The sequence below is a fragment of the Nuphar pumila genome, chromosome 4 (genome assembly GCF_984573655.1).
Source record: "Nuphar pumila chromosome 4, dmNupPumi1.hap1.1, whole genome shotgun sequence".
NCBI classification, from domain to species: Eukaryota; Viridiplantae; Streptophyta; class Magnoliopsida; order Nymphaeales; family Nymphaeaceae; genus Nuphar; species Nuphar pumila.
In genome coordinates this window covers 102904071-102925747 of record NC_143252.1, presented here as the reverse complement: position 1 = coordinate 102925747, position 21677 = coordinate 102904071, and the positions used below count along the sequence as shown (strand labels likewise).

The following is a 21677-nucleotide window of genomic DNA, read 5'->3' as shown; positions in this document are numbered from 1 at the left end:
TTCTTCCACCACTCCCTTGCTTACCAAAATGAGGTGGTTTGTATGTTTTAACATGATTGCCGGGTTTAGATACGGCAAGAACTTCCTCTATGCTTTTACCCATGCTATGCCTAGTCTCTTCTTGAGTAATCTCGGCAATAGCTTCTTCTAAGGGAGGAAACGTGGATCTATGGAGAAGTGAGGATCTCACTTGTTCAAATTCGGGACGAAGCCCAAATAAAAATTGAAACAATCTATCTTGTTCCATTTGTTTTTGTCTTAGAACCACATCCTCCATAGATACCCATTTAGGCTCTAAAAGAGCCAATTCATCCCACAAAGGATTTAGAGTACTATAGTAATCTTGTATGCTCATGTCTCCTTGTTTTGTGGTTCTTACTTTTTCTTGCAAGAAATAAGCTCTTGCAAGATCTTTTTGGGTAAACATACCCTTCATAAAAAACCAAGCTTCATTTGCCCGGCGGAATTTTGCAATATTTGCACATACCTTAAGTTCGACATTATTCATAAACCATGCTAGGATTTTTGCATGGTTGCTCTCCCAATCTTCCATTTGATGATTATAATCTTCAATGGCCTTGAGACGAGCATCGCCTTCAAGTGCTTTCTCTTGATCTCCTTCCATCTTTGTGAGCTTAAGTTGGGGTTCCGGAACGGTTCCCATTACATAACCCCAAAGCTTCTTGCCTTTGAGATTATTCTCCATTGCGGATGCCCACATCATGTAATTTTTTCCATTGAGTTTGAATGATAGATCGATCTTGACTTCCATAGCTACACAATGAAGATGTAAGAAAGAAAAGAAGTAGAGAGAGACAAGATTTTACCTTTAGTAGATCTTATGGCTCTGATACCATGTAATGAAATAAGCGGAAGAAACCAAGAATGCTAAAGCATTCACTATGTCCCACACGGACAAGTGCAACAAGCACAAGAGAGAAAATCCACTAAGGGATATACAAAGGGCCTTATAAAAAGGCTACACACATGAAAAATAATATCACTATTATTGAAGAGGAGCTCTCAAGAGCAATACACCATACATGGGGGGTTCCCCCTATTTATAAGAAAAGGAGACCAAAGGGGCTCCCAATAGAGTCGTTGGGAGCCCCCAACGGTCACATATGTGACCGTTGGGGGCCCCAACGACTCCATTGTGGGGCCCCTTTTCGGTATCCAAAAAATACAAAAATAAAAATAAAAAGAAAAATAAAAAATGGTGAAATAAAAGAAACAAAATAAGTACCCCTATGGGGTACTTTGTGAAATGACCATAATACCCCTATCGGGTATTATGGTATTATTACATATGTTTTAACACATTGTGCCAAAGACATCGAGCTTCGTCAGAAACAACTCGATGCTGAACATTTTTACCAGTTTATCACTGGATTAAGGCCGGAATTTGAAACCACTAAATCGGCCCTACTTCACCGGGGAAAAATTCCTTCTATTGTTGAAACTATTGAAGAGTTAACAATGAAAGAAAATCGTCTCCGAAAAGGTTCTTTAAAAATTGAAGATGATTCCGTTTTAGCCGTGTTTAAACCAGGGAATCATGTTCGATCATATAGGGCTCCTAACTTTAATCGACAAAATGGTGACTATGATAAGAAGAAAGTTATTTGTCATCACTGTCATGAACCGGGACACTACAGGCCACAATGTCCCAAACTTAAGGAGTTGAGAGAAAAAAAAGTTGCAATTGCTGGATCGGAGCCTAAAGATCAGGATGCACCAGTTTCCCTGGCCCAACTAATAGAGATTCTTCAACCTCTCATCAAAGGTGTCTCTTCCTCATCTGAAGCTTCAACCGGCACAGCAGCCTCATCTTTTCTGATCCAGGTAAAAATTTTTGGCTTCTTAACTCTGGTGCATCTTTTCATATGACCCCAAATAATCAAAGTCTATCCAAATGTGTTAAAAATAAAACAAGTGTGTCAAAGGCATTTACTGCTTATGGGACTTTTCTTGAAATATAAGGAATAGGAAATTTAAAAAAAAATTATAAAACAAAGAAATTTTCTATTCCAGAAATTAGACATGTTCCCAAATTAATTTAAATCTTTTATCTGTATCTCAAATTTCGGATTATGGGTGTAATATTTTCTTTTCTTCTCATGGTTGTTGGGTACAGAATCGCCAGTCAGGCAAGCTGATTGGGGAAGGCCATAAAGAAGGAGGACTCTATTACATGGATTTTTTGGAAATGCCGAAGAAAGCTTTTTGTTATAATATTTAAAAAATAGAGTTGGAACTGTGGCATAAGAGACTTGGTCACCCTCATATAGCCAAAATCCAACATTTTCCAAATCTAAGGAAATTTTGTAACTCTGAATCATTTGATTGTAAAGATTGTATTCTCAGCAAAATGAAAAGATAATCATTTTAGAACAAAACCTTTTTCTCTTCAAGACCACTTGAATTAATACACTCGGATGTTTGGGTTTCTGCACCAGTAATTTCTAGAGGAGGATTTGTTTACTATGTTATTTTTGTCGATGATTTCTCCCGACATACGTGGATTTACTTTCTCAAACATAAGTCTGAAGTATTTTCATACTTTCAAACCTTTCATAATATGGTTAAAAACAAGTTTCAAAATGATATTACTATTTTTCACACAGATTCAGGGGGAGAGTTTTTATCCACAGATTTTCAAAATTATCTTAAATTGTATAGCATCACACATCAAAGATCTTGTCCTTATACACCTCAACAAAATGGATTGGCAGAACGAAAACATCGCCATATTATAGAAACCACTAGGACTTTATTAATAGCAAATCAAGTCCCGAAAGACTTTTGAGCAGAAGCTGCCTTGACTGCCACCTATCTCATTAATAGGATGTCATATTCTTCGTTACAAAATATCACTCCCATTGAAAAACTTATGAACATTTCTCCAGACTACTCTAGACTAAGAATATTTGGGTGCAAATGTTTCATATTTACTGACAAAAATGATAAACTTTCCCCTCGTGCGATTCCCTATACCTTTTTAGGATATGCTGAAAAACAGAAAGGTTATAGATGTTTTGACTTAAAAAATAATAGACTATATGTGTCTAGAAATGTTTCCTTTCTTGAAAAAGAAAGCTTCTTTGATTTTAGAAAATTAAAAGACGTCACCGAGTACTCCTTTTTGCTAGATCTAACATCAACATCTGATGAATATGACCTTGACAGTAACTTTGATGATGATCAAAGAATTATTGATCTTAATGTTGAAAATAAAGAAGTTCATAGAGATACTAGTATTCAATATTCCAGGCGACAAGAGTCTAATCCTCCATGTGCACTTGAAAAATATTCTAACATTTCAACTAGACAATCATCCCGAGTCTCAAGGCCTCCAGAAAAGTTTGTATCATACGAGTCTTTTTCACCCACATATAGGGCAATTATTGCATTAATTCACTCATATGAAGAACCATCCACATATTTTCAAGCAAAAAATGATATCAAATGGATAGAAGTCATGAAAGCTGAATTAAATGCACTTGAAAAGGCTTCTATATGGAATATTCAAGATCTTCCTCTAGGGAAGAAAACTATAGGAAGTCGATGGGTTTATAAAATTAAAACCAAGAGTGATGGTACTCTTAAAAGATATAAAGCCTATTTAGTAGCTAAAGGTTATGCCCAAGAATATGGGATTGATTATGAAGAAACCTTTGCTCCGGTGACTCGTATGACAATTGTCCGAACCTTAATTGCCTTATATTCTATCAAAAAATCGTCTACTTTTCAAATGGATGTCAAAAATGCTTTTTTAAATGGAAAGCTAGTTGAAGAAGTATACATTGAACCCCCTCCTGGTCTAAGTATTCCTAAGGGCAAAGTCCTTTGCTTAGAAAAAGCTCTTTATGGACTTAAACAAGCACCAAAAGCTTAATATGATAGGTTTAGTCGTGTTATGATTGATATTTGTTTTCAATTTTGTTTAACTGACACTACTTTGTTTATTAAGAATTCTGATGCAGGGATCATTGTGCTTCTTCTCTACATGGATGATATGATCATCACCGGAAGCGATAAATAGGGAGTTGAAACAATCAAAACACTTCTTAAATCTCATTTTGAAATGACTGATTTGGGTTTGTTAAGATATTTTTTAGGTATTGAAGTTGCTTATTCTCCTAAAGGATATTTATTATCTCAGACTAAATTTGCTTTTGATATTTTTTTCAGGTCTGGTATTACTGATGATAAGAAAGTTGACACTTCAGAAGTTGTTAATGTTAAAATGAAGATTGATGATGGAAAACTTCTTGCAGACCCTACTCCTTACAGACATCTTATCGGAGTACTTTTCTATCTATCCATTATCACACCAGATATAACACATGATGTTCACACAGCAAGTCAATTTCAACATGCTCCTACTTTTGTTCATATGGGAGCAGTCATGTGTATTATCAGATACATCAAGTCCTCTCTTTCACGAGGACTTTTCTTATCTTCCTCCTCTTCTCTTGATTTAATTGTGTATACTGATGCTGATTGGGGAGGTGATCCCAATCACAGACACTCAACCACTGGCTTTTGTGTCTTTTTAGGGGAATCATTGATCTCGTGGAGGTGTAAAAAGCAGCAAAAGGTATCTCTCTCATCCATCGAAGCTGAATACAGAGTCATGACAACCACGACCATGAAAGTAGTTTGGCTCTGACAACTGCTTGCTGACATGGGAGCTGAAGCAACAAAGGCTTCACAAATGTGTTGTGACAACAAAAGTGCGATCTACATTGCCAGTGACAGAACATTCTACGAACGCACCAAACACATCGAAATGAATTGTCACTATGTCAGAGAGGAATATCTACACGGGATAATTGATCTGCCATATGTCACTTCAGAATATCAGTTAGCAGACTTCTTTACAAAGCCTCTCGTTGCTCCCCGATTTCACTTTCTCTTAGACAAACTTTCACTCATTGTACCGTAAGTTTGAAGGGGAGTGTTAAAATGTAAAACTGTACATATATATATAAATATATTTTTCATTTCTTTAAGTTTTTTCCTTTATTTTTATTTTTTGTCTTTATGTCATCTAGTTCAGTTTGAACTAGAATGACTGTTGCTAGTCAAGTCCTGTCCAGACTTGACTAGCAATAGAGCTGTTGGACACAGTCCAACAGCTCTATTGAGTCCTCTTTCAGCTGTGTATATAAAGGGGTGCAGCCCCTCTTGTATTTCATTTCAATGCTTCTTAAGCAATTGGTTTTTCATATCAATAAAGAATACATTTTTATTTTTATTTTGTTTTCAGTTATACCATTTTTAAGGGTTATGCTTTAGTGTCATTATTGACACTTGCCCTTGTGAATCTAAGCTCGTGTTTCGAAGATCCCCATTTTATTTCAACTTCGAGGTACTCAACGACCTCTCATACTTCTTATCGCACTATATATACCGTACCTATCTAAAAGTTTGGTTACAATAGCATCTTGTGGGTTTCTCAAAGGATAACCCATCACAGTATTTCATAAAATCAGTAATATACTTGGCATGCTCAATCACTACGAAACATGAAATCTCAAACAAGTCTTGGGATCGTTGTGGATCCAATCATTTCCCCCGAGTAACCTACTCGGGGTACTTTTAGTTGCATCTAGCAACACACAGATGTAATATTCATTTTTAAAACAGGATTTCGTGCTCGAGAAGTCGAGCCTTGCACTAAGAAGATCCTCTTCTCAAGATTTGATGCATGTACCCAAATTTCGTACATTTTTGAAAGGCACAAAATATAGTACGTGCACCTGCACACCCCACGAGGCTTACCTGAGGGCGACAACAAGATCTAACATGTAGTGACAAATCTGTAGTGCAATCACAACAGTGAGAAAGTACATAAACGTAGTAATAGGAAATATCGTAGAAAATGAGTCTACCCATTTAGCATATATCAAGCATGTAATTTCAGAGTAGGAACAAAGACTCTCAAACATGCAATCACAAGTTATATTGTTCGACAGGTAAGCATGTATGCAAAATAAATTATTCTATCTCAGAATCCCTATACTTTATTTCATTCATCCAAAATCCTTGTGTGACTTTCCCCTACCTCGGGATGTTGTGTAGCTGCGTGCGTCTACGAGTGTAGATGATATGAGGGTCGGGCCGCAGAGCACGAACGAGACCCGTTGCATAAATCTGCTAGAGTGTGAAATATTCAATTATGCTATATAATTAAATAGCGCGACGGGGGCATGGGTAGGATCCCTACCTAACGAGTAAGCCTAGGCAACAGAGGTATCGCCCCTGTTGGCCTGCCAAAAGAACCGAGGATGGCAGGGGCTCGACCCCCGCTGATCCACATGGGTAGGTTTAGGCAGCAGGGGACCCCCTTGCCAAACTGCAACCTCAAAAGGGGCAAACCCCTACCCAAACTCAAACGAAAGGCAAGGCAAGGGCCAAGAGGAAAGGGGAGGGTGCGGCAGGGGGTTTCCGACTCCCTGTCGGCCCAACGACGAGGAAAATAGGAAAAAGAGGGCGCGACAGGGGTTTTCTGATTCCCTGTCGACCCTCTGGCGAAGGTTACAAGACGGGGGAAAGGGGGAGGACCTGACAGAGGTTGTCAGACCTCTGTCGATCCTCCGGCAAGCACAGGGAAAAGGGGAGGGCCGGGTAGAGGTTGTCGGACCTCTGTCGGTCCTCCGACAAGCACAGGGAAAAGGGGAGGGCCGGGTAGAGGCTGTCGGACCTCTGTCGGTCCTCCGGCAAGCACAAGGAAAAGAGGAGGGTCGGGCAGAGGTTGTCGGACCTCTGTCGATCCTCTGGCAAGCACAGGGAGAGGGGAAAGGCCCGACAGAGGTTACCGGACCTCTGCCAGTCCTCCGACAAACATAGGGAGGGAGAGAGGGCATCAGAAGGGGGGTCGTTGACCCTCTGGCAATAAGGAGAGGGAGGGAATGCACGACAGGGGGCTATCGGGCTCCCGTCGGCCTTTCAGCAGACTCCCGGGAGGAGGGAAGGGTGTGGCAGGGTTCATCGGTTCCCTGTCGGCCTTCCGACGCACACAGGGAGGGTACGATAGAGGCCGACGGCCACCCGCCAGCCCTCCGACCAACAGCGAAAAAGGGAGGGGAGGACTCAACAGAGGCTGTCGGCCCTCCGACGAACACAAGGGGAAGGGAAAACAACAGGGGGAAGAGGGAAGCTAATTACCTACGGTGGTGACGGGAGGCGGGGTCAGCATAGTACCTGCGATCGTCGGCTCGCCGAAAGTCGTAGAGAGGGATAGGGATGGCAGTGGAGCGGGGGAAAGCGGGGCCCCGCCCCGCCTCGCCCCGTTTGGATCGGGGATGAAGGGTATGAAACGGGGATGGAGGCGGGGATGAAGGTTAAAATCCATCCCCGTCCGGGGGTGGAGGCGGGGATGGACGTGCACTTTTCCCCGCCCCGTCCCCGCCTCATCCCCGCCCCAACCCCGCCCCGACCACTTTTCCCCGCAATATCCCTGCCCCGCCCCGCCTCATCCCCGTTTGAACCAGGGATGGAGGACATGAAACGGGGATGAAGGCGGGGTGGAGGATAAAATCCATCCCCGCCAGGGAGGCGGGGCGGGGGTGGAGACCTTGTCCCCCGCCCCGCCCCGCCCCATTGCCATCCCTAGAGAGGGAAGAGAGGGTGCAAGAGAGGAGAGGGAGCGAGGAGGAGAGAAGGGAGGCGCGTCCACCCTCCCCTCTTGTGATGCTCTTAAAGAGCTCGGGGGGGGGGGGGCATCTTCGGGGAAACCCTCAAGGGTTTCCCTTATCCGATCGAGGGGGTGGAGCGGCACGGGCGGGGTGCAGCTCACAGGGGAGAGGGTTTTGTTTTAAAACCCTCAGCCCCTGCGTCGGGTTTTAAAACCCTAATGAGGATGAGCCCAGGTCGGGTTCGTCGGGTTTTAAAACCCTAACGAGGATGAGCCCGGGTCGGGTCCGGCCTGGGTCCGATATATATATATATATATATATATATATATATATATATATATATATATATATATATATATATATATATATTTCACGTGGGTTTTATAGAGACAATAAAAGCAAATTTAGATTGAGATATCAAATATCCACAAAGGGAATAAGCAACTTTAATTTCGACGAAAAATCTCAATAAACCTAAATCAATCATTTCAAAATGAGCTTTAAGAAACTTTTTAATGTTTTCAACTCCCTGTTTATCGCCTCCGGTGATGATCATGTCATCCATATAGAGAAGAAGAACAATAATCCATGTATCAGAATTCTTAATAAATAAAGCAGTGTTAGTCAAACAAGATCGAAAACCAATATCAATTATAACATGACTAAACCTGTCATACCAAACTTTTGGTGCCTGTTTAAGACCGTAAAGAACTTTTTCTAAACAAAGAGTTTTACCCTTAGTGATACTAATAGTGGGTGGGGCTTTCATATAGACTTCTTTAACTAAATTTCTATTAAAAAAACATTTTTAACATCCATTTGAAATATGGTTCATTTTCTAATAGAGGAAAAAGTTATTAATATCCTAACAGTGGTCATTCGGGCAACTGGAGCAAAAGTCTCTTCGTAATCGATGTCATACTCTTGAGCATACCCCTTGGCCACCAATCTAACTTTATACCTTTCAAGAGTTCCATCACTCTTGGTTTTAATTTTGTAAACCCATTGATAGCCTATAAGTTTTTTGCCTAGAGGAATATCTTGAATAGTCCAAGTGTTAGCCTTTTCTAATGCTTTCAATTCTACCTTCATGGCTTTTACCCACTATGTATGGTTTTTGGCTTGAGAATAGGATGACGGTTATACATATGATTGTATTAATGCAATAATCACCTTGTATGTAGGTGAAAAAAATTTGTATGACAAAATTTTCAGGAAGTCTAGATATTCTGGATGACCTTCTGGTTTGTACCTGAGAATATTTTTCTAATGCACATGGAAGATTCGATTCTCTACATCTTGAATATTATAAACTAACATCCTTATGAGTTTGCTCTTCATTATCAACATTATGTTCAAAATTAATAGTACTTTGATCATTGTCTAAATCATATTCATGATCATATTCATTAGATTTTGAAGTCAAATCTATTAAAAAGGAATATTCAGTGACTTTTTTGGGTTTTTCAAATTTAAAGAAACTTTCTTTTTCCAAGAAGGATACATTTCTTGATATATATAATTTTTCATTTTGAAAATCAAAACACCTATAGCCTTTTTTATTATCTGCATAACTTAAGAAGGCACAAGGAATCACACAGTGAGAAAGTTTATCATTCTTGTTGGTGAAAACAAAACATTTGCATCCAAAGATCCTTAATCTAGAGTAATCAGGAGACAAGTTAACAAGTTTTTCAAATTGGAGTTATATTTTTCAAAGAGGAAGATGGCATTCGATTAATGAGATGAATAGCAGTTAAGGCAGCTTCTGCCCAAAAACCTTTTGGAACTTGATTTGCTATTAATAAAGTCCTAGTGGTTTCCATAATGTGTCAATGTTTACGTTCAGTTAGGCCATTTTATTGTGGTGTGTGTGGACACGATCTTTGATGTGTGATGTCATGTCAATTGAGATAGTCTTTGAATTCTTTGAACATAAATTCTCCCCCTAAATCAATGCGAAAAATGAAAATATCATTTTGAAATTTATTTTTAGACATTTTATGAAATGTTTGAAAGTGTGAAAAAACCTCAGATTTATGCTTAAGGAAGTAAATCCAAGTATGACTAGAAAAGTCATAAAAAAATTACATAATATGAATATCCACCTTTTGAAATAACCGGTGGGACCCCAAACATCTGAATGTATTAACTCAAGTGGTCTAAAAGAAACAAAAGTTCTATCATGAAATAGTAATCTTTTCATTTTGCCAAGAATACAGTCTTTACAAGTAAAACTTTTAGAATTACAAAACTTTCATAAACTTGAAAAATGTTAGATTTTAGACATATGAGGATGGCCAAGTCTTTTGTGTCATAAATCCAATTTTATTTTCTGAACATTATAACAGAAAGCATTCTTTAGCAAATCCAAAAAATCCATATAATAGAGTCCTCTTCTATAGCCTTCTCCAATCAGCTTCCCTTACTGGCGATCTTGTACCCAACAAGCATGAGAAGAGGAGATATTACACCCATAATTAAATATTTGAAAAACAGATAAAAGGTTTAGATTTAGTTTAGGAATATATCTAACTTCTGGGATAAAGAATTTTTTGGACTTATTAAGTTTTTCAAAATGTCCTACTCCTTTTATTTCAAGAGATGTATCATCAATTGTGAAAACTTTTGACACACTTGAGTTATTTTTAAGACATTAGGATAAGCTATTGATATTCGGGGTCATATGAAAGGAAGCACCAGAGATAATGAGCCAAGGAAAGTTACCTGGATCGGAGAAGGATGCAACAACTACTCCATTTGAGGCTTTAGTTGAGGAGGATGCTCATTTGAGAAGAGGTTGAAGGATCTCCATTAATTGAGCCATAGATACAAGTGCATCTTGATCTTTTGATTTTGGTCCAATAGATGCAACTTTCTTTTCTTCTCTTTTTTTAACTTAGGACATTGAGGCCTATAATACCCCGGCTCATGACAATGGTAGCAAATGACTTTTCTTTTGTCAAAATCACCATTTTGTCTACCAAAGTGAAGCGGCCTATAAGTACGCAGATAATTTCTTAGTCTAGACTCTAGATACAGCTAGAACAGAATCATCTTCAGTTTTTGGAGTATTTTTTCTAAGTCTATTTTTCTCCATAGTGAGTTCCTCTATAGTATTAATGATAGAAGGAACCTTTCCACGATGTAAAAGAGTTGATTTACTTGACTCAAATTCAGCCTTAAACCATTTATAAACTGATAAAAATGTTCTATATCGAGTTGCTTTAATAATGCTATTTTGGCTCAAGAAGAGTCAATTCTTTCAAAAGTTTGGATAACTCGTTGTAGTATTCTCTAATAGTTTTGTCTTTTTGAGTCATTGTCCGAACTTTGTCTTGCAAATTGCACACATGTGCAATATCTTTAAGAGAATACATATTTCTAAGGTATTCTCAAGTTTTATCGGCATGCTCAAATTTGGCAAGACTAGAGCATTTCTTAATCTCAACGCTATTAATTAGCCATGACATAATTTTGGCGTGGCCTATCCTCCACTCTTTTTATTTTTTCTCAAAGGTGGCTAAGGCCTTATTCTTCTCTCCTTCAGTGAGAGAAACTACTTTGTCATTCTCAATTTTTGTGAAAACTAGTTTAGGTTCTGAATCGGAATCATCCACTATACCCCTCAACCCTTTTTCCCAAATGTAGTGCTTCATAATCGAAGCCCACATCACATAATTTGTGTCATTTAATTTCATGGGCATGATGGTGATCTTATCATTGTCATCCATCGTTTGCAAGGGTTACAAGGGTGAGAAAAAAAGAAAGGATAGATGGGAGAAGAAAAAGAAAGAAAAAGAGAGATAAGATAGGAGGAGAATGAGCACAAACACAAATTTTTGTAGCCAATCTTCCTCCAAGTGCTTTCCTTTTTCAAAGAGGATCACTTGAACCACGAACAAGAGAACAAATCACCCTTTACAAAAGAGGCATGAAAAACAAGGTAAAAATTCTCCAAGATCTAAAAATCTTCAAGGCTTTGATACCATGTAATGAAATGGTAGTCTTTCATAAAAGCACGAAAACTCACAAAGGGCGTCTATTGGAGATACTACAAGCATAACCCATAAAACGGTATAAATGAAAGAACACACTAAAAATAATAATATTTTATTTCTCACAAGAAATGCTTAAGAAGCATTGAAATACAAAGGAGGGGGCCACCCCTATATATACAAGAGAAGAGTGAAGTGGGAAGAACTCTTCCTAAGAGTCGTTGGACCTAGTCCAACGGCTCTATTTATAGTCATTGGACTAGGTCTTGACTAACTAGTTCAAAATGAACTAGAAAATAAAATAAAAGAATAAAAGAAAAGAAATAAAAATAAAAGAAATAAAAAATATAAATATATTTTATTTTATTATTTTATTAATATATATATATATTATATATATATATATATATTACATGTTACATTTTAACACAGAGAATATCCAATTTTTAATCCAAACTGTCATGAACCTAATCAGATAGCAAAATAGAGAAAACTGGTGAACATAGCCAATTGAAAAGCATTATAGTTGAGTTCCATTGCACCAAGAAAACAATGGTTTCTGCGTCACCTACACACTGTTTGGGCTGGTGGTCTGGCAGACTTGTAGATTTGAAGAGGAGTAGAATAAACCTTAGTTGGAAGTGCTCGTATGGGAGAAAGCTTTTGGAGACGCATTTGGTCAGTTAAGGAGTTGGGTAAGGATTTTGTTTCTCTGTTTATGCAGCCAAGAATAGATTTCGTAAATGAGATATTTTCCAATTCCAGGAATTGGACTCTTTCCCTTTCTCTGATGATTAGGTTAGGTCACAAACAGAGACCTAACAAATCTTGCAAAGCTAATTGTCAAGAGACTAGTCAATTCAGAATAAGTTGATAGGATTTGCAAAACCAAATTTTATTTGATTCATTTTTCATAAAAGTACACGGATATGATTTAAACTGCAAAAAGGGATGAGTCATTTGCTTATTGAAAGTAAACACGTACATCCATCTGAGGATAAGATATGAATATTTTTTAAAATAACCATCCAGTGGAACCAAAAGAAAACTCCCTACAAGCACTAGACTTCTGAGAAGACAAGCTAACTACATGATCAGAAATGCAAGTAAAGGTCCTCAAATGAAGGCATCTATACTTGTGAAATCGCTGCATTGACGAAGTCATCCACTCGCTCTTGAACGTTATAATCAAACAGCAAAATATCATCCTGAAAAACAAAACAGTGACATGAAAACAAGCAGTCACTCTCATTCCAAAGGAGTCAAGCATACCAACCTGAACAAGAGGAGAGTCATCATTAACTTCAAAATAGAAACCTCTTGGTGGTTCATAATTCCCATTAGGAAAAGCTCCAGCAAAAATCTAGAAAAAGAATAATTGTCAAGCTGACTTTCACTTACTATATGCCACTGCAAGTGAAACTGGGTTTCGCGCCTCAAGTAAACCATATTTTTAGTCCAGGCCATCATGAATCAACAAGACATAATCCACAGGATACACTTACTTGTGAGGATGACCCAAAAGTCCTGGAACCCTGCCATACAAACTCCAGATTCTTTTCATCCCTCCGCTTTTGTCGGTCTTGGTAATCAATCCGAGCGAAAAAAAGAGAATCAAACCCAACCTGACAAGGATTATAAACAAATGAAAAAAAATTACATTCACCATCTTGGATGATGCATTTTCAGTGCATCAAATGTTTCGGATTTCAAGTCTCATGTTATACCAGCATAAAATCAACGATCAAAATTAATATTTTCATATTGCAGCAAACTATAACTATTTTAAGAAAAGACTTTTCACATCTACATTGTTAGTTTAAAACAAACACTAAAAAAAGGATTGAAAACAAGGGGAAAAAACAAAAAACAAAAAACAAAACTCACTTCAGAACTAAGCAAGTAAGCTTGTACAGCAGAGTGCCCAAATGGATCAATTTGCCAACCAATTCTTGGAATCTGGTCAAACTCTTCCTTGATAAACCGATGACCAAGAGTTGTCTGATCAATCATGTCAATATAATGCGGTGCAGCTTCATCATGCATGCACATACCACCATTTCTACACAGCCATAAGAAACAAAACACTCAATGCAACTCAATCTCTTTCTAAAGCACTAACCACAATTGAACTTGATTGGAATATTTAAAATAACAAAAGAAAAAAGACACCCAGTTCATAATAAGTTTGTAGCTGATTGGAAAGATGAGAAAATTCATACATGAATTCAAGTCGACCTGACTTAACAAGTTTCTTCACAAATTTCCGGGTTCGATGGCTCTGTTGTCTCCACCATCGCTGAAAAAATGCCTGCATTGCTCAAATATCAGGTCCCATGTTGCTAGACAGGTAGGCATCAAACGCCCAAATTCCCCTTCCTTTCATGTATAACCAACTAAACACCTACACAGAAGCACTAATACTTTTTTAAGCAACAAAGACAGAAAAATACTGGCACAGAGGAGTTTCATTGCCTGTTCAACATAGATGAATCTCCGATTCTTATCTGCCAGTAACGAAGAGACAACGGAATCCAATACGTTCTGTACGCATGCTCCCTGTCGAGTAAATAAACCACAAATACATAAAATGGCAATCATCAAATTAATGTCTCCGTCACTCAAAGAGAGAGAGAGAGAGAGATTGCTATAGGGTACAATAGAACACAAAAACAGATGGTAATCATCGAATTATAATCTTGCTCAACCAAGTGAGAGAGAGAGAGAGAGTACTTGCTATACAGTACAATAAAGCATAAAAACAGATGGTAATCATCGAATTATAATCTCGCTCACCCAACTGAGAGAGAGAGAGGGAAAAAGGCGAAGCCTCACCTGGATGGAATTGTTGGAGCCGACGTAGTACTGGTCGATGGTCTTGAGCCACCCGACGTCGTCGTGCGAGTGCGGGACCAAGTGCACGTTGATCTTCCCGGGAACGATCCCCGGCGTCGTGTTGTACGCGATGTACCTGCCGTCCGACGATCCCAACGCCCACGCCGCCACAACCTCCACCGCCACCGTCAAAGCCACCACAACCACAACCAAAGAACCCCCACCCCAAGCCATCACTGCGCCAGACTCCTCCTCGCCTCTTGCTCCGATCGATCACGAGAGACAATCAGGACGGAATTCCGACACCATAGGCTCCCGAAGCTACCGAACAAAAAAAAAACCTTTCAGGGATCCGTGCAAAAACTCCTTTTGGTCCGATTTCTCGGGCTCTCGGCCCGCTTCGGGAGGACGATCGCTCGGAGAATCGGGGAATTCGAATCCCGGCGAAAATGGAATTCCGATCGTCTCCGAAAGTTGCTTTTGTTGCACAGTGTCAGTGTCAGCAACTTCTTTTTTATTTATAAAAGTTTATCCATTGTCGATAAGTTTGGAAATTGGAAAATGACCAGAAACGCCCCCACCGTGTTTTTCATGGAATAAAGCGGCCCAATTTGTCAGTTAATTATGAGAGAAGACAACTTTTTTTTTAGATAACCCCCAAAAAAATGAGTTGGGTTCCTCTCATCCACTATCTTAGTGCCCCTCTTAGATCTTATTGATGTAATTGTTTTTTATCAAATTTGAACCCATAGATAAAATCATCATGGCTGAGTTAATAGGAATCGATTCTTGGGTTCTTGGGTTGCACTTTCGGATGTAAAAAAAAAAGTTGTTTAAAATACAAAATTGTATGTTTTACCTTTGATTTTTGAGTCCTCAAAAATTATGTATACAGGTCAGATTCTGGTGATTTATTAAATGTTTGACCTTTGTAAATCACATTTATAAGTCCAATTTGTTAATAATTTACGTCAACTAAATCCTAAAGAAGGGTACTAAGATAGGGATGACTTTTCTGCTGACACCTCACCCATAGGGGTAGGCAAGGCGGGGGGGGGGGGGGGGGGGGGGAGGCCAGGTTTGGGCTAAGGTTTTAGGCCTAGACCGGTTAAGTACCAAGCCGAAACCCAGCCTGTTATATACGTGGGCGGGCCTGGGCTGGCCCGCGGGCTAACGGCTCAGCTCGATGAGCCTGAGTTATTTATTATTTTTTAATAATATAAAAGTAAAAATTAACTATTGAATAGTACTATGATGAAAACTATAAAGATAATTAATTTGGTGCATAAAAAGTTAGGAACTTATTAATTATTACTATTTACAAATGAATTTGGGTTGGGCCAGGCCTCACCTGTCCCGCTTCACATTGGCCCGTTGGGGCCATGGGCTGCTCTTCAAACCCGAGCCTGTTAAGAACCGGGCAAAAACCTAGCCCGTTAGTAAACAGGCCAAGCCATCTTCGAGCCAGGCTGCATTTAAAGCCCGGCGTTCTGAGCTCTAACTGGGCCCAGCCCCAGGCAGGGCTGGCCAGATGCCCACCCCTACTCACTGAGTTCATCGCGTAAAACCCCCAAAAGCATCTTGTTTAACAGTACACTCAGCTGCCTCGCCATGAAGAACATGAATTCATGAATGTGTCGTCAACTTGGTAACATTCATAAATTGCTCACATCCAAAGCCATTGTGAGCTGAGGCAAGAACTCTCAGGACTTTTTTTTTTTTGGAGGGATGGAAGATTTATAATCAGAAGAAATCACAGCCGGCACGAAAACCTGGTCACACTCGCTCAGCCTGTTGTCGTGCCAGCATCGTAAAACTCTGAGGCTAGGACCCCTGACCCCTGGGCATATATTGGGCATCGACTTGTGCAGAGAGGAGAGGCCCATAGGAATCGAACCTTGACCAACCCGTCAAGAACTTTTTAGGTTATATGATATACACTTGGGATATGATATTCAAATGCTTGCCTTTCTTGGTTCTTATTCTCAAACACACGTTCTTTCCTTAAATCAATGGGTTCAACATTGCTCAGACAAAATAGGGAAAAAAAAACTAAAGAGGCAAGATCATGTCAGGGGCACCACTAGCAGATTACCGTCAAAGGTGCCTTGGATGCGGTTCATCCATGTGATGAAATGCAAACTAAAGACCTAGCTTTCATAAAGGTCCCTCAAAAATTTTCATTCATTCAAAGTACAAAAAATGAATGGCTGAAAAAAAAATGGTGGTGTTTGGTTTGCTCTTCATCTCATGAATGAACTGCGTACAAGGCATGTCTAACCTGATATTGTCTCAAACTAAAATGCCCTAGTTTTTTTTTCTTTTTACTTGAATGAAAAAGCTAGAAATTTTTTTTTGTTTTTCTACTTGTTTGTAGGGGTGCACATGATCCGGGCTCAAACCGAGCTAAGGCTAAAAAAGCTCAAGCTCGAGCTGAGTCGAGCTTGAACACCTGTGTACAAACACATAAGGATGACAGTGGGGGATACGGGGACCCGTCTGAACCCGTCACATTTGAAGCGGGGAAGGACATGAAATGGGGAATAAACAGAGGATGGAGGTGTAAATCAAAACTCGTGCGAGGATGGAGATGGGATGGACTTACTCTTTTCCCCGCCCCATCCTGCCCCGATCTCCATTATTAAAATTACATATCCTTAATATTTTATAAAATAACATTTAAATCCTTTATATATATATTGGTTTCTTAACCCTAAGTTTAACTATCCCTTTCTCTCCTCTCTCCTTCCTCTAACGAGTCTAACCCAGTCCACTGGGAGAAAATGGGGATCCATCCTCATTTGGGATAGGGACTAAAGACATGAAATGGATAATGGACCAGGAATGTAGGTGAAAATCATAACCCATGTGGGGATGAAGGGCAAAATTTTGAGACAGGGCAGGGGTAGAGAGCTTGTCCATTGCACCCGCCTTGGTCCACTGCCATCCTTACAAACACAGTTCAAGCCGAGGGTTGAGTCTAACTTGGCTCGGCTCAAGCGTTGTTTTCTTTAAAAAAAAAATTAAAAGTGTGTGTGTCAATAGTCGTGCTCAATCCCAACGCCTCACACACAAGCATCGAACACTCCACCTACTAAGGTGAAACTACCTACATATTCTAAAATTAATCATTATACAAATGCATTAGCCGAGCTTAATTACTTGATCAAGCTCCACGCGTTTATTTTTTATGAGTTTGTTCAAGCTCAACATATTTACTTGATGAGTCCAAGCCGGCAAACAAGCCTAGCTTGAGTTAGAGCAACTCATTGTGCAGCCCTACTTGTTTGTTGACAAAATAACTTACTTTTTGTTCAAACAAAAAACAGATGAGGATATTTTAGTTATTTTTTGTCTAAACAATGGTTAGATTAGGGGTGTGAACGGGTTAGGTTTGGTTCCGACCCAAGTGAAACCAGACTTGGACCAGATTTTTGGGTATGATATCGTATCCGAACCCGAGTCTAATCGGGTCTATTATAAGAGTAATCATACCTGGATCCTATAAGAACTACAAGAACCAAAACCAGACCATAGCGGATAAAATGATATTTTTTATCATTTTTACATTAAAATTTGTGGGTCTTAATTGAAACTCGACTCTGGTATAAAATTTCACAAACTATACTTGGGTTCATGTATTAATCGAACATTCGGGTTCAAACCCGGGTCTTAATCAGGTCTTCTTATTTGTCACCATATCCAGACCCTATAGGGTTTGGTCTGGATTAAGTCCGGGTAAACCCAACCCTGTGAGTAGGTTAGATGAGTGATTCCAGGACCAATCGAGTTTAAGAAACAATACCCAAGAGAGCTGGTTGAATGTAATGTCCAAATGTTATGAGGCTATCATAAATAATCGATGGAATGGCCGCTTTTTATAATTTTATTTGTTTTTAAAAGCGAGGGAAATTTTCAAAAAGGCACGGCCATTAATTAAAAACACACCTGAGTTTTGAAATAAAAAAAAAAACACACCTAAAATTTTGCACTGTTAAACAAAAACAAACTTGCATCCGTTTAACCTAGATTATCACTAACCCAAAATGAGCTAGGAGAGTTAATTTCTTGGGGTTATAATGAATAGTTTGATTCTTGAGGAATTTCCTTTAATCATGAAAATTTTGAGCAAATCAGTAAAAAAGAGTGAAGAGGAGCCATCTAGAATAAAAAAATTGTGATAAAATGGATGAAATTCTTCACATGTCTGCATAGGTAGGTGACAAAGGTGAAGAGAATTGAAACAGTTAAAAAAAAAACATCTTACACAAATGAGAGAAAATAAAGAAAAAACAAGAAAAAATTCAATCAACTCTACAACTCCCCATCCACCGACCTTCCATCCTCCATCTCGGTTGTACCGTCCATGCTACCAGTCAGAGAAAAACAAGAAAGAATAAGAGAGAAGAAGAAAAAGGAAAAGGGAAGAGGAGAGAAAAAATAGAGGTGAATGGCCGGAACTCGCGTCCCCAGATTTGGGTGACGGCGCTAGGGGCTCAGATAATGCGGTTGTTTGTGTCGCCATGGAACCTGCTGTTAGAGGAGGAAGAAGTGGAGGAATGCTTCCTATAAAAAATAAAAAATTATAATTTTTTCAAAAATTCTATTTTGAAAATCTCTTTTGGTCGGAAGAGTAGGAAAAACCACACTTTTTTCTTTCTTATCTTCACTTTTTCTACATTTTTCTCACTTCCAAACGTGCCCTAGGGATCGCAAAAGCACTGGGGTGAGAGAGCTTGTGCTCCCTTTTGGATAGGTCACCTACCACCCGATTTGATTAATTGTCGTCTGTCAACAGGATCGGTTTGTTGGAAGAGTATTAAGAAGGGTGCTGAGGCACTGGGGCAAGGAATTCAGTGGGATTGGGAAATGGAGAGGATACTAGGTTTTGGATGGATCCTTAGGTGGGATCAGACCCCTTATATAAATCCTTTCAAGAGAGGATTTCACCAAGAGAGTATGCCAGCTTGTTTTCAGTGAAGGTGGTCGAGAAGCAGGACAAGTAAAGTGGCCTGAGTGCAAATTGATGAATGTGGAGAATCACCTACTTCCACACAGCTCTGTTCAGCTTTCAGCCAAAACGTGGGATCCTAGTAAGGACAGGTCTGTTTGGGCTGGTTCTAAGCAGATTTCATCTAAAGCAATCTTGGAGCTGATTAGGGATAGGGAAGGTCATTCAAAGACCAACAAGTACATCTTGTGCAAGGGCTACTACCCGCGTGCAGCAACTACACTGTTTTTTGCTTCTCAGCAGAGATTGCTTACGCAGGACGGCTTGAGATGCATGGGCAGGTACGTTGTCAATGGATGCGGCCTATGCAGGAGAGCATAAGAAACACACTCCTACCTGTTTTTTCTCAAGGATCAGGGGTTTATGGCATAGGGTGGACAGACTGTTCGAGAGAAGCCGAATACCAGTAGGGGAGGTGGATGTTGAGCTGGTCAGGTGGGGGAAGCAGCAATTTCAGAACAAAATGATTTATCGTAGTGGGGTACTAAGTTTCCAAAATGTCATTTGGAAAATTTGGTCATTTAGGAGTAAAGTTCTGTTTGGAGAGAAGTGGTCTAGAGAGAACATAATTGAAGAGGGCTTTAGTTCTGTCAGAGTATGTTTTGATGTTTTTGTGTAACCATCGCCATCCGATAGCATTAAGATGGAGATCAGGGGGGGAGGAGTCTTGTTCCTCCTAATGGATGTATATACATTTTGTACAAGGGATAGATGGAGGGTGGGATATGTAGTTGGAGATTGTACAGGTTGTTTTTTGATTGCTGGTTGGTCATTGGGGAGCTGGGCTCCAGAGGATAAGGAATGGAGTGCATGGCCATCCTTCCTCGGCCTACTCAATACCCCCCATCAGATCATTGTGGAGGTCTCAAGACGTGATGTGACTCATTCTACAGACGGTGGAGGGCAGGGATAGAGCTTCAAACCAGATATTCTGTAATTTTTGGGTTCAAGAGATGTATTGTGCAGAGGGTGCCAAAGTTCAGTAATGACTTGGCATGGTCTCTTGCTAACTTGCTGATCTCTATGAGGATCGTCAGTGGAAGGATAATGTAACCTCCAGACAGCCTAGAGAAATTGGTGTATAGCTTCATTATTCTTTTCTCAATATATTGGTACTATTTCTCATTCTTTAAGGTTGATAATCGCTTGAGCTTGCTCTTGATGAACATCTGTCATATGCAAGCTGATTACGCAGTGTCTCCTCACTTCGCCTGCTTAACGCCTCAATGAGTTGTTTCATCTGCATTTCTAATTTGACAATGAATTAGGTATGAGAACTCAGGTTTGCCTTGCTATCTGAGAAAACCTAAAGCATTTTGTCCTTAAAGAACTGGCTGAAAGTAGGTTTTTGAGATGGAGGCTAACTAAAGGAGGGTTGAGCTGGAGGGTAGCTGCATCTCTGAAAATTAGACGGATAACTGTCTTGCTTGAGTTGGTTATGAAAAAGGATGAAAGGTTGTAGTATATTTCTTCACGAGAAATTAAGATGGTTTCGTCAACCCGGGTTGTAGGTGTTGAAGAATGGATTGAGCACGGGTTTAGCGAAACCTTGCACCATCTGAGCTTGCTCTTAAACAAACTCAGGATACTGTGGTGTTGCAGGACAGTAAAAAACATAGTGTGATGGGCTAACACAGCGCACATACCTGCATAACTGGTGAGAGATTCAACAACTGATCCAATTTTTGAGTCAACAGGTCAACCTTATTTTGCAACCTAATGTATGTCCCTAACTCAAAAATACTACCCTTCTTCGCTCCAACAGGAGCAGGTATTGCTCTTTGCGTGGTGCATCAAATTTTCGCTAAGGGTCTCAAACAGGACTCACACTTCGTCCCCACTTTTCAGCATGAAAGTGTTTCCACAGTCTGCATCAACCACCTAACGATTCTTCTCAGTCAACCCGTCGTAAAAGTATTGCACCAATTGCCATCGAGACACCTGATGATGGAGACACTTTCAGAAAAGATCTTTCATTCTCTCTCAAGTCTCTTGAAACTATTCTTCCTCAATATGAAAAAAACTAGTGATAGCCTTTCGAAACTGGTCTGTCTTACCAATTGAGAAATATTTTTTAAGAAACTCTTTATGCATTTGTTCTCAAACGGTAATCTAAACCGTATTTAAAAACTTAAACCAGTACTTGACTTTATCCTTGAGAAAGAACGAGAACAAAGTTAACCTCAA

At 39.5% G+C, this 21677-nt stretch overlaps 1 protein-coding gene across 1 annotated transcript in view; it reads right to left on the bottom strand.

The window, feature by feature from the left end:
* Positions 1–14974, bottom strand: part of LOC149840382 (alpha-mannosidase At3g26720-like) — a 97213-nt gene extending 82239 nt beyond the window's left edge. The window contains exons 1-7 of the mRNA XM_090003141.1: positions 14480–14974; positions 14120–14203; positions 13867–13955; positions 13532–13706; positions 13150–13269; positions 12921–13007; positions 12781–12852 (exon numbers count right to left, since the gene is read on the bottom strand). Coding sequence (XP_089859267.1) covers positions 12781–12852; positions 12921–13007; positions 13150–13269; positions 13532–13706; positions 13867–13955; positions 14120–14203; positions 14480–14713 — 861 coding nt within the window. The 5' untranslated portion in view covers positions 14714–14974. The remainder of the gene's footprint in view (positions 1–12780; positions 12853–12920; positions 13008–13149; positions 13270–13531; positions 13707–13866; positions 13956–14119; positions 14204–14479) is intronic.
* Positions 14975–21677: the final 6703 nt, after the last annotated feature.